This window comes from Capricornis sumatraensis, chromosome 8 (genome assembly GCF_032405125.1).
Source record: "Capricornis sumatraensis isolate serow.1 chromosome 8, serow.2, whole genome shotgun sequence".
Taxonomy (NCBI): Eukaryota; Metazoa; Chordata; class Mammalia; order Artiodactyla; family Bovidae; genus Capricornis; species Capricornis sumatraensis.
In genome coordinates this window covers 64630250-64648676 of record NC_091076.1, presented here as the reverse complement: position 1 = coordinate 64648676, position 18427 = coordinate 64630250, and the positions used below count along the sequence as shown (strand labels likewise).

Below are 18427 nucleotides of genomic sequence, written 5' to 3'. Positions count from 1 at the left end.
ACAAAATTAGCTAATTTCCTCCTTTCCTTCCTCTCCACTCCTCTGCCCCCAGCAGCTGAATTTAAGCAATATCCTTTCATTTCCCCTGAATCAAGTTAAGTTACTTACCAAGCTTACTCTGCTTTTTGTCTGTTCTTTCCTTTGTCCTCCCTGATTTTTAACAGGTGGATTGTCAAAGCATATAGCAATTTCATAGACTCTCTCCATAGACCACTACTGAATCTTAATTTTTCACGTGAAATACATACTTACTGCAGAAAAGGCAGAAACTGCAGAACAAATTGTGCTTCCCAGGTGGTGCTAGCAGTAAAGAACCCCCGCCCCCACCCCCCAGCCAATGCAGGAGACATGAGAGACATAGGTTCGATCCCTGGATTGGGAAGATACCCCGGAGGTGGTATTCTTGCCTGGAGAATCCCACAGACAGAGGAACCAGGCAGGCACGGTCCATAGGGTCGCAAAGAGTAGGACAGGACTGAAGCAACTTAGCATGCCTGCGCAGAACAAATTGATGAAAGATGTGCCTATATTCTTATTGCCTGGAGATAAACAGAGTTACATGTACATTCATATTCTTCCACATATATACTCAGGGGGTATGGTGCCAAATAATCATGGCATCATCCTCCACAAATATATTTTTTAAATTTCCTTTATCTTTTAACATTCAATAATATGTAGTGAGTAGTTTGCCGCAAGCATGGACATGTGTTATACAACTTTTTTTTTAAGACTTCAAAGCATTTTTATTGTAAATATACCACATTTTGTTTACTAATCCTTAATCAATGGGCTTTTCAACTTCTCTAATACTTTTCTATCAAAGGATCCCCTTGGAACTAAATCTTTACTTGTATAACTTGATTCTTTCCTTAGGAAACATTCCTAGAAGTGATATTGCTGACTCAAACAGCATGTATGTTCACTTGATTTCTTTTAAATTCAAACATACTTGGCTAATTTTCTTTTCTAAGGATGTATTGTCTCGGTCAAAAAGTTTCATGAACTTTAAAATGCTGCATATAGTTTAAGTTTTCACTGTTTGACAATGATAATAATTTCATATGAGTTTATTGTTTTAAACTACATGCAATTATAAAACATGAGTGATGTTTATGAAATACAGTTCTTAGGGATTATTTCAGTGATCCTTTGCAATGAGTTGGCATCCCAAAGAATAGGAAAAGAGGGAAAAACCCATATTTGACAACCCCTCTGTGTCAGGTCGTTTCAAAGTTCATTCTTGTGTTTATTTATTTTTTCTTTTTAATTAATTTTTTTTATTTAATTTTAAAATCTTTGATTCTTACATGTGTTCCCAAACATGAACCTCCCTCCCACCTCCCTCCCCATAACATCTCTGTGGGTCATCCCCATGCACCAGCCCCAAGCATGCTGTATCCTGCGTCAGACATAGACTGGCGATTCAATTCTTACATGATAGTATACATGATAGAATGCCATTCTCCCAAATCATCCCACCCTCTCCCTCTCCCTCTGAGCCCAAAAGTCTGTTATACACAGCTGTGTCTTTTTTCCTGTCTTGCATACAGGGTCGTCATTGCTATCTTTCTAAACTCCATATATATGTGTTAGTATACTGTATTGGTGTTTTTCTTTCTGGCTTACTTCACTCTGTATATTCTTGTGTTTAATCTTGAGAACTTTAGGTATGAAAGACGTAGGTATTCGTCTCACCTCCATTTTCCAGATGAAGAAACTTAAAAATGAACCAAATATATTTTGTTCCTCTTTCTCGTTTTACCGTGATTTGTGCCCACCCTCTTCTTTAAGTCACTTGGCTCACACTGCGGACAGTGACACCAAGGGGTGCCTTAACAGCGCTCCCAGCTGTTGTCCCACCTTCAGGAAGGGCGATGCCGGGGCGCCTGGCTCCGGAGCTAGGTCTGTAGTGTGAGCTACTGTGGCGCCATCTGCTGGCTGTCACTGACCATTGCATGACCTCCCCAATCATAACATCAGCTGAGTTCAGTCGCTCAGCCGTGTCCGACTCTTTGCGACCCCATGAATCGCAGCAAGCCAGGCCTCCCTGTCCATCACCAACTCCCGGAGTTCACTCAAACTCACGTCCATCGAGGCGGTGATGCCATCCAGCCATCTCATCCTCTGTCGTACCCTTCTCCTCCTGCCCCCAATCCCTCCCAGCATCAGACTCTTTTCCAATGAGTCAACTCTTCGCATGAAGTGGCCAAAGTACTGGAACTTCAGCTTTAGCATCATTCCTTCCAAAGAAATCCCAGGGCTGATCTCCTTCAGAATGGACTGGTTGGATCTCCTTGCAGTCCAAGGGACTCTCAAGAGTCTTCAACACCACAGTTCAAAAGCATCAATTCTTCGGCGCTCAGTTTTCTTCACAGTCCAACTCTCACATTCATACATGACCACTGGAAAAACCATAGCCTTGACTAAATGGACTTTTGTTGGCAAAGTAATGTCTCTGCTTTTGAATATGCTATCTACGTTGGTCATAACTTTCCTTCCAAGGAGTAAGGGTCTTTTAATTTCGTGGCTGCAATCACCATCTGCACTGATTTTGGAGCCCAAAAAAATAAAGTCTGATACTGTTTCCACTGTTTCCCCATCTATTCCCCATGAATGACGGGATCAAATGCCGTGATCTTCATTTTCTGAATGTCGAGCTTTAAGCCAACTTTTTCACTCTCCACTTTCACTTTCATCAAGAGGCTTTTTAGTTCCTCTTCACTTTCTGCCATAAGGGTGGTGTCATCTGCATATCTGAGGTTATTGATATTTCTCCCGGCAATCTTGATTCCAGCTTGTGCTTCTTCCAGCCCAGCATTCCTCATGATGTACTCTGCATATAAGTTAAATAAGCAGGGTGACAATATACAGCCTTGACGGACTCCTTTTCCTATTTGGAACCAGTCTGTTGTTCCATGTCCAGTTCTAACTGTTGCTTCCTGAACTGCATATAGGTTTCTCAAGAGGCAGGTCAGGTGGTCTGGTATTCCCATCTCTTGAAGATTTTCCACAGTTTCTTGTGATCCACACACTGTCAATAAAGCAGAAATAGATGTTTTTCTGGAACTCTCTTGCTTTTTCCATGATCCAGCAGATGTTGGCAAATAGATCTCTGGTTCCTCTGCCTTTTCTAAAACCAGCTGGAACATCTGGAAGTTCACACTTCACCTATTGCTGAAGCTTGGCTTGGAGAATTTTGAGCATTACTTTACTAGTGCGTGAGATGAGTGCAATTGTGTGGTAGTTTGAGCATTCTTTGGCATTGCCTTTCTTTGGGATTGGAATGAAAACTGACCTTTTCCAGTCCTGTGGCCACTGCTGAGTTTTCCAAATTTGCTGGCATATTGAGTGCAGCACTTTCACAGCATCATCTTTCAGGATTTGAAATAGCTCAACTGGAATTCCATCACCTCCACTAGCTTTGTTCATAGTGATGCTTTCTAAGGCCCACTTGACTTCACATTCCAGGATGTCTGGCTCTAGGTGAGTGATCGCACCATCGTGATTATCTGGGTCATGAAGATCTTTTTTGTATAGTTCTTCTGTGTATTCTTGCCACCTCTTCTTAATATCTTCAACTTCTGTTAGGTCCATACCATTTCTGTCCTCGAGCCCATCTTTGCATGAAATATTCCCTTGATATCTCTAGTTTTCTTGAAGAGATCTCCAGTCTTTCCCATTCTGTTGTTTTCCTCTATTTCTTTGCATTGATAACTGAAGAATGCTTTCTTATTTCTTCTTGCTATTCCTTGGAACTCTGCATTCAGATGCTTATATCTTTCCTTTTCTCCTTTGCTTTTCACTTCTCTCCTTTTCACAGCTATTTGTAAGGCATCCTCAGCCATTTTGCTTTTTTGCATTTCTTTTTCTTGGGGATGGTCTTGATCCCTGTCTCCTGTACAATGTCATGAACCTCCATCCAGAGTTCATCAGGCACTCTATCAGATCTAGTCCCTTAAATCTATCTCTCACTTCCACTGTATAATCATAAGGCATTGGATTTAGGTCATACCTGAATGGTTTACTGGTTTTCCCCACTTTCTTCATTTAAGTTTGAATTTGGCAGCAAGGAGTTCATGATCTGAGCCACAGTCTGCTCCCGGTCTTGTTTTTGCTGACTGTATAGAGCTTCTCCATCATTGGCTGCAAAGGATAGAATCAATCTGATTTCGGTGTTGACCATCTGGTGATGTCCGTGTGTAGAGTCTTCTCTTGTGCTGTTGGAAGAGGGTGTTTGCTATGACCAGTGAGTTCTCTTGGCAAAACTCTTAGCCTTTGCCCTGCTTCATTCTATATTCCAAGGCCAAATTTGCCTGTTACTCTGGTTCTATGAAGACCTACAAGACCTTTTAGAACTAACACCCCCCCAAAAAATTCATAACATAGTGCTGGCTAAAGCGGATAAGGTAGAAATGTCTGTAGACCTCACCTTTGCATTTTATCTTCATTACACCTTCAAGAAGCAAATCTTATTACCCACATTTCAAGTGCTTGGAAACTGGGCCTCAGGGAGATTATGTGCTCCTCCTATATCAGGCAGTTAATAAAAGGCAGCGGCGGTCTCTTCATATCCAATGCCAGAGTACTTCCCAGATCACGCTGCCTCCCAAAGAAGTAACAATGAAGGGACATTATCCACGTGGCCTGTATTTTCCTCTACATTCAAACTATAAGGAAAAAACCCACTCTGCATCTTTGCATGAAGTGGCCACAAGTGTGTGTCCCTGGCGTGGCAGCTGCTGTCCACACTCTGGCTCATTCTCACAGCCACGCTGCCTGCTTAGGACATCTCCTTCCTGCTCAGATCTTCTTGTCCTGTTCTCTGCAAGGCCAACTGGAGCAGCTGCCTCTGTCCCAGGGCGGGTGTTTCGCCACATCTGGCTGGCTGATGGAGTTTCCCCTGGGACTCCCATCCTGACCCACACAGCCCCAGTCTGTGGAGCTAGGACAGGAGGCCCTGGGGCTTCTGATGCGGAAGGCTAGTCCTGGGGCTGACATCATTGTCCCGGCTCACATGAGAACACGGCTGCTAGCTCCAGAGAGCCTTCAGAGCAATAGAGGGTAACGAGGAGGCTTGCAGTCACACAGACTGCATGCAAACCCTGGCCCCTCCTTTTCCCAGCTCTGAGATGGCTGCAAGTTACTCATCCTAAAACAAGGATAATAGTCCCTATCTAAGGATAATAGTCCCTATCTAGTCATTCTAAGGATTAAGTGAGATTCTGCTAAATATGTAGCCAGGTGCCTGGCACTTAGTCAGTGCTCAATAAATGGTAGCCCAGAAACAAGTGAAGGGTGAGTGTCAGATGTGGGCCTTCCCCGAGGATCCCTTGGTCAGGAGGGAGCATTTGCACGGACAGACATCCGCTTGGCTTTTGGCTGGGCCACTAAGGATGGATGGAAATCACCACAAGCTCAAATGTCACCGTTGGGAGAATGAGAAAAAGACCTCTTGCGGTGGACAGAGTCCAGTGGGTGCTCAGTTTGGCGACCAACTACATTTATCCCTATGGAAAAATTGCCCTTCTCTCTGGGTGGAGGCAGTGCCCAGGTGGAAGGCTTCAGGATGAAGATGGGAGGGATTACAGTCCTGCTCAGCCTGTCACCAGACATCATTGTAAAATTATGCACAACCTGTAAAGCCATACCTGGCAGCTCTGGGTGGAGTGGATGAGGGGGAAGTGTGAGTGCCTTGATTCCTCATAACATCTTTTTAAGTTGTCGTGTCACACTCATTTCCTAGACATAGAAATTTGAGGTCAGAAAAGTTATGTGACTTGTTAATACATGGCAAAGCTGGTGTCCTCAATTTGAAAAACCCTGAACAATTTTCTACAACCTCCCTGCGGAGGAGTGTCTCTTTCTTCATTTCCTCAAGGCACAGAACACAGAATAGAAAGGACCCGCATCTGTCAAATGGTGGGTTCTGTTCTTTTTTCTGAAAGTCCCAACTGCAGCAAGCGAGCCCTGTCCCAGTGGGATTTCCACACGTCTTGCTGGCTGCCCGCCTTCCTCCACAGCTCCCCTCCCCTCCCTTAGTCAGGATCCACAGCACCGTCCTGAGAAGGTCTTCTGATAGAAGCAGCTTTCTGGGGCTGTCCTCCCGTCCTGGTTCATGAGCGAACACAGATGTTAGTGCTACAGAGAGGCGGCAGCAGTAACGAGGAAGCTTCTTTTCAAATCTTCCTTTTGAAAGATTTGTGTGTCTCAGATTCTGTGTCTGCTTTTTTCTAGCTCGGGGGTCTTGTGGACGTTACTCAAGCTCCCAGCGTCTCAGTTTCTGTACATTGAGATTAAGAAGGCCCATCTCCTAGTGATCTTGTGACAAATAAATGAGATCACAGATGTGAATCACTTGCCTAGAACTGGCACAATAACAAGGGCTCAGTAAATGGTAGGAAAAGACCCTGGCAGCATGGGAGCCAGACATGTGCCTTTCAGAAGATGCCCTTCATTGAAAGGGAGCATCACTCTCATGTGATTGTGAAAAACCAGGATATCCGGAGCCCAAAAATCTCCGGTGAAATCCCAGCCTTGCCATGGGCCCTCCCCTGTTTTCACCTTGGTCTCTGTTTGGAGGACAATGAACAAGCCTTCAGTACAACCTAGAGATCTGAACACTTTAAAGTGTTTCGATTCAAATGTTCAAAATTGCCCCATGAAGACACTGTAATTATTTAAAAAGTGTCAGGCAGTCCACATGATGGTTGATTATCCAGTTTACTCAGTGATGCTATTAAACTGTTTAGTAATTTATTGAGGACAATAGTTTCCACGTGGGTTTGAAAACTTGCAGCGTCTACTATTTGAGGATACTTGGTGTCTGGAAGGATTTACGAACCTCCTGCATTTACTGATTCCTTGACAGATACATAGTCACTGTGGGAAGAAACATCAAATTCTGAGTTCCTGTTATTTTCCAGGCATGTTCTGAGATTGTTGCTTTTCAATCTCAGAAGTAGTAGCAGATATTGTTGTACAGATGAGGGAACCAAGGCTTACAGTAGTGAAAAGACTTACCTGTAGCCACATAGACAATGAGAGAGAGCCTGGGTCTGTCTGTGAACCATATTGAAACTAGAATAAGCCCTCTATTGTGGCCTCCAGGTGCACAAATTAGCGTATATCCTATTCTCTTGTATAAAGTATCCTATCATGCATGACGTATGTGTTGTGCTATGCTTAGTCGCTCAGTCGTGTCTGATTCTTCACAACTGTAGCCTGCCAGGCTCCTCTGTCCATGGGGATTCTCCACGCAAGAATACTGGAGTGTGTTGCCCTGCCCTCCTCCAGGGAATCTTCCCAGCCCAGGGATAGAACCCACATTGCAGGCAGATTCTTTACCATCTGAGCCACCAAGGAATCCCTGCATGAACATATGTCTTTTACAATTTAACATGAGTTGTGGACATTTTCCCATGTCCACACAGACAGATTTCATAATTTTAGGATTATATGATGACTAGTGAATACATTTACTTTAATTCATTTAGCCAGTTCCCATTTGATGGTCGTTTTATTTGCTTGACATTTTTTTGCTGTTGCCCAGGATGGTATAATGAAAATGATTTTATACTTTTGTCCATCAGTGGAAATACTTCCTGTAGAATATATTTCTTAGGAGTGAAACAAAAAGGTCAAGTTTATGAATGTTTGTTTCCATAAACATTCTCTCCCTTTCTCCTTCTCCTTCTCCCTCCCTCTCTCTGCCTCCCCACTCTCTCCTTCCTGTCTGATACCCCCTTCCTTACTCTCTCTTCCTCATTGACCAGAAGGACTTTCCTATTTTCTATGGGATGAGAACTCACATAATCTCCAGCGTCTTCTCTCTGCTCAGATTTCTAAGCCTTGTATAAGCAAAGAGGCGCTTCTGAAATTTAGAAAATCTTTTCTCTCTCAGCAGAGCCTGTTGTCTAATTCAACAAAGCCTAATTCAAAACTCACTGCCAGGCCCTGGCCTTTTTATTTCAGGCTGGTGTGCCTTCCCCACAAAGCAGGGGTTGCCATTGACTCCATGAGGTGGTGGTTGTGGGTGGGGATTGGAAAGCCAGAAACTAGGAAGAATCAGGAACAAAAAGATACATGGGATTAGCATCTCTGAATAATATCGTCTCTGTTATGTCATGTACATTGTAAAAGCAGTCTTTAAGCTGTAAAGTTCTATATAGATTGTGAACTTTTTTGCAATAGTAGACATTTTATAAATTACATAATTTGTTAAAGTGATAAAATGCAGATGGTGCCTCTTAAGAAGGGTTCCATTTATTCTCTTCTGCAGCCCCTTCCTAGTACCTGCTTCTGAGACTTAAGTTTTTGATGCATCTTCTCTCGCAGGCATCTGTGAGTCCCAGTGCTTCAGAGATCGGGACTGTGGAGCTGGAAGACGGTGCATCAGTGAAGGCTGTAATCGGGTCTGCTCCCCTGCACCAGAAGCATCAATAGGTAAGACGAAGAGCCCTGCCTGGTTCCCTAACCAGGTGTGCCAGAGCTAACCTTGCCTGGCCTTTTCAAATCTGTGCTGCTGATCAGAAATGAGACAGAAACCCATCAAGTTTCTTGGAGTCCCTTCCTCCACTCTTGCCCTTCTAGGGGGAAAACAGGTCAGAGGGCCAGGTGCCCAGCATCTAATCAATAAAGATCCCTTAAAAAGACCCTTAATCATTTCCTTTTTTTTTAAGTCATACTCATTATATAAAAATCAGAAACTAATGATGAGCCTATATATGTGTGTGTGCATATATATACACACCATGATTATGATATAATTGTTTTACATATATATATATATATATATATATATATATATATATATATATATATGTTATGCTTTTATGACTTCCCTGGTGGCTCAGTGGTAAAGAGTCTGCCTCCCAATGCAGAATACACAGGTTTGATCCCGGGTCTGGGAGAAACCCCTGGAGAAGGAAATGGCAACCCACTCCACTATTCTTACCTGGGAAATCCCAGGACAGAGGAGCCTGGCGGGCTACAGTCCATGGAGTCAAAAAGAGTTGGACATGACTTAGTGACGGAACAATTGATAGCTTATGGTGAACAGTGTCGGATTTGTGGTGTCCACAGGAGAGAATTTCAATCCAGTGCCAGAGACAAGGCTTGACCACTCAGCTTTTGTGTAGCAGAGCTTTATTACAGTGAAAAAGTGGTAGGCAAAGCTTCTGACATAGACATTAGAAGCGGGTGGAGAGTGTCCTGCTTACTAGTTTGGGTGGGGCTTTATATACTTTTTTGCATTGGTTACTAACAATAGAAAGGTCTTACCAGACTCACTTCCACAACAGGCATCTTAAGAGAACAGGATCAGTCAGAAGGTTTTTGTTAAGAAGGAGAAAACTGTCCTCAAGCAAGATACATTATTTTATATAATCATAAGTACAGAGCTTAAGAAAAAACATCCTTTGAGCAAGATGTGCTATTGTGTAACCATTCAGTTCAGTCGCTCAGTTGTGTCTGACTCTTTGCGACCCCATGAATCGCAGCACGCCAGGCCTCCCTGTCCAGCACCAACTCCCGGAGTTTACTCTAACTCATGTCCATCGAGTCGGTGATGCCATCCAACCATCTCATCCTCTGTTGTCCCCTGCTCCTCCTGCCCTCAGTCTTTCCCAGCATCAGGGTCTTTTCCAATGAGTCAGCTCTTCGCATGAGGTGGCCAGAGTACTGGAGTTTCAGATTCAACATCAGTCCTTCCAATGAACACTTAGGACTGATCTCCATTAGGATGGATGGGTTGGATCTCTTTGCAGTCCAAGAGACTCTCAAGAGTCTTCTCCAACAATATAGTTCAAAAGCATCAATTCTTTGGCACTCAGCTTTCTTTATGGTCCAACTCTCACATCCATACATAACTACTGGAAAAACTATAGCTTTGAGACCTTTGTTGGCAAAGTAATGTCTCTGCTTTTTAATAGGCTATCTAGGTTGGTCATAACTTTTCTTCCAAGGAACAAGCCTCTTTTAATTTCATGGCTGCAGTCACCATCTGCAGTGATTTTGGACCCCCCCCAAAAAAACATTAGCTCTGGGCTTAGTGAAAGTTAGTCTTAGGAGAAATAACATCTTAGAGGTTAAGAAAAAACATCTTATGTGACTAAGACACAGAAATGTAAAAAAAAGTTTGTCCTTTTCTCCTCCTGGAGAGCCCTGAACTTCTTATCAATCTACCTAAGAATAAGCTCTCTCACAATGCTTATATAATCATAATATTTTGACTGCCTAGAAAATAATGAACATTTCTATAGCATTATACTTATTATTTGCATTTATTAATTATTAATAATATTTTCCAAATTCAATAAATTTATTTAACTAAATTTCCTCTATCCCACCATACAGAATATACTACATCACCTCAGTAACTTACCTTCTAGTGGACATTTCAGGTGGGATTTTGTTTACAGTTGCTACTCTAAGCAATACTTCAGTGCTGGTTCTTCTCACTAGATTTTACATACCTCCTTATTATACTGGATGAAGAAACTGAAGTTTCTTGGGTCTAAGTGACCGTGAATTGCTCATGGTTATAAAGCCAGTGAGTGGCTGAGCCAGGATTGACCCCAGGTCTGTTTTTGGCATTGAAGGAGGTGGAGGGCAAGGCTCCAGAAACTTCAGATTCTGCCTCTGCAGCTCACCAACGTGGGGTTCAGGGCAAGTTGCTTAACTTCGAGTTCCTCTGCGGTTATATGGGTCAACACCTATGTCAGAGGATATGCTGATGGCTCAATGAGCTCATGTAGATCTGTATTTGGTCCTAACCATAGCACATACTTTCTAAAAAAAAAAAAATTTAACAATAGGGGAAAGAATGGAGTAACAGGAAACACTGTCAGTAAGAGGCAACACCTCATGCAATTAGGAATTTATTTCAAAATGTTGTTCTGGGGACACTGGGGAAAGGTATGTAATTTTTCAATTTTTTAAATTAATTAATTTATTTTATTTCTGACTGCGCTGGGTCTTCCTTGCTTTGCATGGGCTTCCTCCAGCTGTGGTGTGCAGGCCTCTCGTTGTCGTGGCTGCTCTTGTGGCAGAGCAGGGGCTCTCGGTGCTCAGGCCTCAGCAGTTGCAGCACGCCGGTGCATTAGTGGTGGCTCCTGGGCTCTAGAACACAGACCCAGCAGCTGTGGTGCGTGGGATTAGTTTTCCATGGCATGTGGGATCTTCCCCAACCGGGGATAAGAACCCATATCTCATGCATTGACAGGCAGACGCCCATCCAGTGCACCACCAGAGAAGCCCGTATGTAATATTTTATTACCCTCAGTTCCACATCAAGGAAACCCAGAAAATGATATCTCTGTTACTGCATCGTGTGAAGACTAAATGAAATATATGAATTTATATAGCATTGTCAGCCTTGTACAAGAAAATGGTAAGCAATTCAGCCAGCAAAATCAGGTTTTTTTGAGAATAGCAGAGGACTTAGAATTGAAGACAAGAAAAATGTGGTGAACGAGGGGCAAGTCAGGGGAGCGAAGGACAGCAGCATTTTTATAGACGACAGGAGAAAGTTGGGAAGGGTTGTTTTGAACAGAAGTTCATTGGAGGAAAGTGAGAGTCTGAAGTGGTGGTGGCTTCTCATTGGCTGCAGGCAAGGGCGGCTCTCAGTTGCCAGCCAACAGGAAATCTTCCTCTTTCTTGCTGGAGAATACAAGCTGCCTTGAGTGGTACCTGTGTGCGAGCCCTCCCGTCGTGGTTTCCTCACTCTATTTGTTTTCTGAATTTTTTTACTTTATATTAGAGTATAGCTGATTGGAATCCCAGGTGGCTCAAACAGTAAAGAATCTGCCTGCCATGCGGGAGACCTGGGTTCGATCCCTTGGTTGGGAAGATCTCCTGGAGGAGGGCATGGCAACCCACCCCAGTATTCTTGCCTGGAGAATCCCATGGACAGAGGAGCCTGGAGGACTATAGTCCGTGGAGTTGCAAAGAGTCAGACAGGACAGAGCAACCGACACAACGCTATAGCTGATTAGCAATGTTACGGTAGACAGCAGAGGGGCTCAGCCACACGTGTACATGAATTCATTCTCCCCCAAACTCTCCTCCCATCCCCACTCTGATTTTGAGTTAGGTTTCCTTAACACATTTTCACAGTATAAACTTCTGGCAAAGCATATGTGCTCAGATAACCAGTGACTCCTTGCATGGGGCCACCCTGTGCCGGAACTCATGGGAGCTGGGACAAGCAAAAAGAATCTTAGTGTCCACTCCGCCTATACCGTTTATCCCTCTAAGCCTGGCTAATTTAATTCAGGTCACCCAGAAGAGGGAAATGGAATAAAAACTGGAAAGGAACAGATGAGACTCAGCTTTGACACATAGTCTGTTGGATACGGATCAGCCTCTACTCTCAGATGACTTTCTTTGTGCAAGAAACTCCACATCTCAGACGACAAATCTATCCTGGAGAAGAAATAGATGCTACAGGAAGCTGGTGTGAGCACACAGGCTCAGCTTGCAGAGCTTTCGCAGGAATTACTTGTTCTTCTCTTCCCTTAATGGCAAAGCTCTGGAAATCTTACAGGAGATAAGCTCATTCATGGAACAGTCCCACCAGACCAGAGAATTAAGGTGTGCAGGGTTAGACCATCCTCGAGACAGGAGCCAGGAGCTGGAAACCTGGGACCTGAACTCTCCTCCTGTTGGGCCTGGGGGCCTCTGACTAGAACCCCAAGCCAAGGTCTCCCAGCCAAACTCACTGGAGGTGAGCTGGTGCCCACATCAGCTTGGTTTCTCAAAGCTACAGGGGTGCCAACCTCACTATTGATCAGAGGTGTCCATTTCCCTGCAGGTTTCCGGGACTTGACATTTCCTCCTTCTTTGCCTTTGCCTCTTCTGGGACACACAGCAGGGTGGCCCCATTCCCTATACCCTGAAAAGGCTTTGGTTGCACATTCTCTTTAATTTGGCTCACTCTTTCAGGGCATCCTATCCTGCCCCCCACCGTCTCCCTAGCAACCATTCTGCTCAATTCTCTGCACAGCTGGATCAGAAGAAAATTTGAGAGGTCCCTTAACGAGTTACATCCCCAATTGTTCCCCTACTTTTCCCTCAGGCAAGATCCCTAGATCAAATCTTTGTTCCTCTGAGTGATTTTCTTTCTTTTTTAAATTATTTTTTAAAGATTTTTTTAAAATGTGGACCATTTTTACAGTCTTTATTGAATTTGTTATAACATTGCTTCTGTTTTCTGTTGGGTTTTTTTGACCAGAAGGTATGTGGGATCTTAGTTCCTTGACTGGGGATCAAACCTGTGTCTCTTGCATCTCCTGAACTGGCAGGAGGATTCTTTACCACTGAGCCACATGACTCTAGAAGCACAAGCAGCAAATTCAGTTAAGTCGCTTAAAGAGGAGACATTCCTTTGAACCCAAAGGCCACTGGTTACAGTGACCTCCATCCTGTTCTCCACAGTGACTGTACCAATTTACATTCCCACCAACTCGCTGATCCTTTTCTGATGTTAGGAATCTGTGTGCAACTCTGCCGAGGAAACTGGGACTGTGGGGCTGGAGAACGATGTATCAGGAAGGGATGCAGTCGTGTCTGCTCTCCAGTCCGCACAGCAGGTAAAAACACCCAGCCCTGCCCAGGTCCCCAGACCCCACACAACCCAGGGAGACTGTGTGCTTAGCTCTGCCCTGACTTCCCTCCTTAGATGGTTAATTCCCACGGTCTCCACATTCAGGCTTGTCCTTCCGGAGGGAAAAGCATGTCTCAGAGCTGTGTCCTAACTTTTTGAAACTCCTTCTTTTATTTTGTTATACAGCTTATAATGTTTGTTATAAAAAAAAAAACTCAGAAATACTACTAATTAGAAAGATACATGATCCATGATCCTGTTACTCAGATAACCATGTTAGCATTTACAATAAAAGCTTCCATATTTCATACACACACAGATATATTTTTTTCAGATTTCACAGGGAATAGATGTTGATTTTTGTGGTTACTGCATGCCTGGGACCGTGCTGAGTGCTGGGCGATAGCAAAGCAGAGATCTTCATCTTTAAAGATCTCATAGTAGCAAAGACAGACATACAAACAAACCAACAAAAATCCAGGATATATGATTTTTACAAATATGGTGTCATAGACCATCCCTAATCAAAAAACACAATTCTATCACACATTTTAAAAAGCTTCATTGTTTCCCAGTATGTGCCTTATTTCCATGCCCTATTCTACTGTTGAAGAATTAGATAATCTATCGCTTTGAGTTACTTTTTAATAACAAGTACAAGATAAATGTCCTTGAGTTAAATCACATTTCATAGGATAAATTCCTAAACATGAAAGGGCCAAATTACATTTGAAAGCTTTTGATATACATTGCTAAATTGCCTAATGAAGACATCTTTCAATACAAAAATACGTATAGTCTCACACCACATATTTGTAATTTAATAGACAAACATCTCCTTGTATTGTGTGTACATCTGTGCATTCTTGGTGTGTTTGCCTTTATATTTGTAAAAGCACAGAGAAGATTCCAGAAGGAGCTACAGGAAATAGGAGATATCTCCTGGGAAATGGGCTGAACGGGTTGGGGGAAAGAGAGACTTCCTTTTTACCTTATATAGTTGAGTACTTTTTGTTTTAAAACTTTTAAAATGTACTCCTTTCATGATCATGCAAAATATGTAGATAGCTTGCCTATATTTTTTTAATTGAATAAAAGTTTAAAACAAGCAAACCTTCTCACAGCCCTCCCCTGCTATCCTGCCAGGCTTAACAGTTTTCAGCTGAATTTTCTTTAGGGGTAGGTATCTGCTTGGACCAATGCCAAGGACACCGGGACTGCCCGGCAGGAAGCCGATGTATCAGCAATGGATGTGGCCGTGTCTGCTCACCCACCCAGGACCAGCGAGGTAAGAGCTGCAAGGCTTCCGCATCCCTGACCCACTGAATGCTCAGCCCTGCTAGGACAATGGCTATCAGACCCGCTGCACATAGAGAGAGGAGGCTGCTATAGTGGGGCCAAAAGAGCCTCTGACAGAGAAGGAAAAGATGCCCGGTCTCTCAAGTCCGGAAGACCATGATGACAGATGATTGATAATATCTTGCTCTAGAAGTATTTGAAAACTTGAAAAGGCTGGAAATACTCCTAACACAAAAATGAAATAACGTTCAGGTACCAAATTATTCTTCCACAAGGGCTGGAAAGAACACGGATACAAACAAGTTAGCCTATGTCTCACACCCAAACACGCTGGTGTGACACTCAGGTCCATTCATTCAGTCCACCAGTATGTACACCTGCCTAGGCTGATTCTCTCTTTTTTTTTTCTTTTTTAACATTTTTCTATATTTGCGTCATATCCTTATTTTAGATAGATAAACATTTCAAAGACACTTGAAACCACATGAACAAGTATCTTTTTCCCCATTTCATTCTTCCCTTCCCAGTGGTCATAATGAACTTTATTTGATTTTTAATCTCTTCTTGCTTGTTTTTATGTTTATACATATATGTGATTTCATGAGCATGATAGAGTTACACATACTGTCATATAAATATCATACCACATGTATTATTCTGCAACTTGTGATTTTTCTCAATGTGGCTATTTTAATATTTTTCTATTTTAACACATCTTGGTGACTAAAGCTCATCATAAACTACTCTGTGCACTGTCCCATTTACCTCATGATCCAGGCTGATACTTGCCAACAGTGGTGGGCAGGTGCGCTTTCCCCGCAGAACTTTCAATGCCCTTACTTTCCTGACTGAAGGCTAGGGTCGAGCACTGCTGCTGTAATTTTGGTGGGTGAATCAAAGTGGCCTGAGAGGGACTTCCCTGGTTGTCCAGTGGTTAAGACTCTGAGCTTCCAATGCAAGGGGGTGCAGGTTCAATCACTGGTCAGGGAACTAAGATCCCACATGCTATGCAGCGCAACCAACAAACAAGTAAACTGGCCTGGGAACTAGGGAGGCTGTAGGGTTAAGACTGCATGTATAATCCAAAGAACAGCTTGCTAACACACCTCTCCATCGTCTTGGGCTCAAGGACCACACTTAGATGTTTTTTAGGGGGTGTGTGTGTGATGGAGGAGTATGTAAGGGAATCCCACAGATCAAGGAGGTCTCTGCCCAACACGGAGTAGAGAATTGTCGACCCCCATTTCACCTGATGCACAAGAGTAATATCCAGCCTGCATTTTCCATGCCCCAAACTCAATAGGGTAGACTGTTTTGGGGAATGATATACAGCAGAGTTTCTCCAATATCTACTTGTGTAAGAATAACCTGAATCCAGATTGCTCTGCCCCAACCCTAGAGTTTCAGTAGGTGTGGGGTGGGGCCCAAGAATCGAATTTCTAACAAGCTTCTAGGGAATGCTGATCCTGCCGGGTCATGGGACCCAGTTTGAGTAGCACTGGATACTGGACTGGGGAATCTTAGTTCCCTGAGCAAGGACTGAAACCAGGCCATAGCAGTGATCGTTCCGAGTCCTAACCACTGGACTGCCAGGGAGCTCCCTCTTAAAAACTGGAAACCTGGTCTTTTGTCTTTTGTCTGCTATTTCTTTCCAAATCCAGTCATCAGAGCCCTGTTCTAGAATGATGCTGCTAATGGCCTGATAATTTTTCTCACTGTGGGACTCAGTGTTCGTTAGCACCTGGAGGCGTGTAGAATTGGTGGGAAGCTGGCGCTGTTTGTGATCTGGGATTTAATTATGTAGTTTCAACTGGAACAAAAAGAAGGGGGTTAGTGGCAAGGCTCTCTCCTCTTCTCCCAAGACGCTACAGCAGTTGGTCATCAGTGTGTTTTCCCATAGACAAAGCAGTCCTGTGTGCCTCCAAAGTTGAGAAAGGGGGGCGACTGGGGACATCAAGAAAGTCCCTCAGGAAGTGAGGTCTTAAGCTCTCTATCTCTCAGCACTGGGTCCCACTGCCTTCTATAGAGCCAGCCTGGGTTATGGAAAGTCTGTTTTGTCTTTTAGTGGAACAGAGACCTGGAACGTGTCCAAGGGTGCCAGAAGGAACTTTTGGAACTTGTGCTGAAAGGTGCACAGGAGATGGATCCTGTCCCCCGGGCCAAAAATGCTGCAGCAATGGCTGTGGAAAATCTTGCCAAGTCCCTGTGAGTATAGCGGAGCTACTTACGGGGAGGCTGAGTCCCTGCTGGCCTTTGCCAGCCCAGAAAGGACTCCAGCTGCCCCTCTGCTCGTGGGAGTCTGGGTGGCACATGGAGAAAGCTGATTGGTAGCAAAGAGCAGGAATTTCTGGAAAGTAACATAATTATCTTTGTGTTTTAGGATCTGGGCCTCACAATCCATTTGGATGATAAATGAACCTTGGCCTCCTTCAGTAATTGTTTCCAAATGTCATCTTTATTCTGAGATCTGTGCTTTCTTACTGTCTCTTCCGGAACCCCAGGATCACAGGATGTGGATCCAAAATAACTCAGTTTTAAGTGTTGAATTTGGGCAATTATTTGATGATTCATGGCATGACTGCTTCTAAAATTATCTTTTTTTCTGAATAAAATGACTTCTGTGGCATTATCCAACCTTAGTCATTCTTTCTATGTAAGATTTCTAGTTCACTTACATTAAGACCTCCACCGAAAAAGAGTATTTAACCCCACTCCACGGACCTTCTCTCTTTTTCATTATCCATCACAATTCATGGCCTGTTTCCTCCTCATCCTTTTCCCTGGGACCAGCCCAGGCACTCAATACTGCCTGGATATCTATCCACACTTCCCCCCGCCAGAAAATTCACTCTCTCAACCACCAAGATGACAATGTCACGCTTCTCTTTCTTCAAACACCCATGTCATCTACCTCTTACTCCAACCTCCACCATTCCCGTCTCACCATCTTTCTTGCCACATCTTTCATTAAGAAAAGAGCTGTGGGACTTTGTTGGTGATCTGGTGGTTAAGAATCTGCCTTCCAATGTGAGGGATATGGGTTCAATTCCTGGTCAGAGAACTAAGGTCCCGCATGCCACTCTGGAGCTTACATGATTCAACTAGAGAGACGCCCACCACTGCAACAAAGACCCAAGAGCCACGACGAAGGCCTGATGGAGCCAAAAATACACCAATATTTTTTAGAAAGAAAAAAGTGGCAAGTTTGCAACTTGTAATAGAAATTCCCTCCTTTTCTATCCCTGTATATTTGTACCCATTTACTCTGCTTTATGGGCTTTCCTGTTTTCCTGGTGGCTCAGTGGTAAAGAACCTGCCTGCCAAGCAGGAAATGGGGGTCTGATCCATGGATCAGAAAGATCCTCTGGAGAAGGAAGTGGCAACACACTCCAGTATTCTTGCCTGGAGGATCCCATGGACAGAGGAGCCTGGCGGCTATAGTCCACGATGTCACAAAGAGTCAATCACAACTAACGCTTAACTTGCCTCCTCCTACAGTCTGGATAACACCCCTTCTTAGGC

The 18427-nt window shown here is 43.7% G+C and overlaps 1 protein-coding gene across 3 annotated transcripts in view; it reads left to right on the top strand.

Moving 5' to 3' along the window:
• LOC138083960 (keratin-associated protein 5-1-like) overlaps positions 1-17524 on the top strand; it is a 37695-nt gene extending 20171 nt beyond the window's left edge. For all 3 annotated transcript variants that reach the window (XM_068977983.1, XM_068977982.1, XM_068977981.1), the window contains 5 exons: positions 8338-8445; positions 13491-13592; positions 14784-14894; positions 16971-17110; positions 17286-17524. In XM_068977983.1, the coding sequence (XP_068834084.1) occupies positions 8338-8445; positions 13491-13592; positions 14784-14894; positions 16971-17110; positions 17286-17321 (497 nt within the window). In that variant the 3' untranslated portion in view covers positions 17322-17524. The remainder of the gene's footprint in view (positions 1-8337; positions 8446-13490; positions 13593-14783; positions 14895-16970; positions 17111-17285) is intronic.
• Positions 17525-18427: the final 903 nt, after the last annotated feature.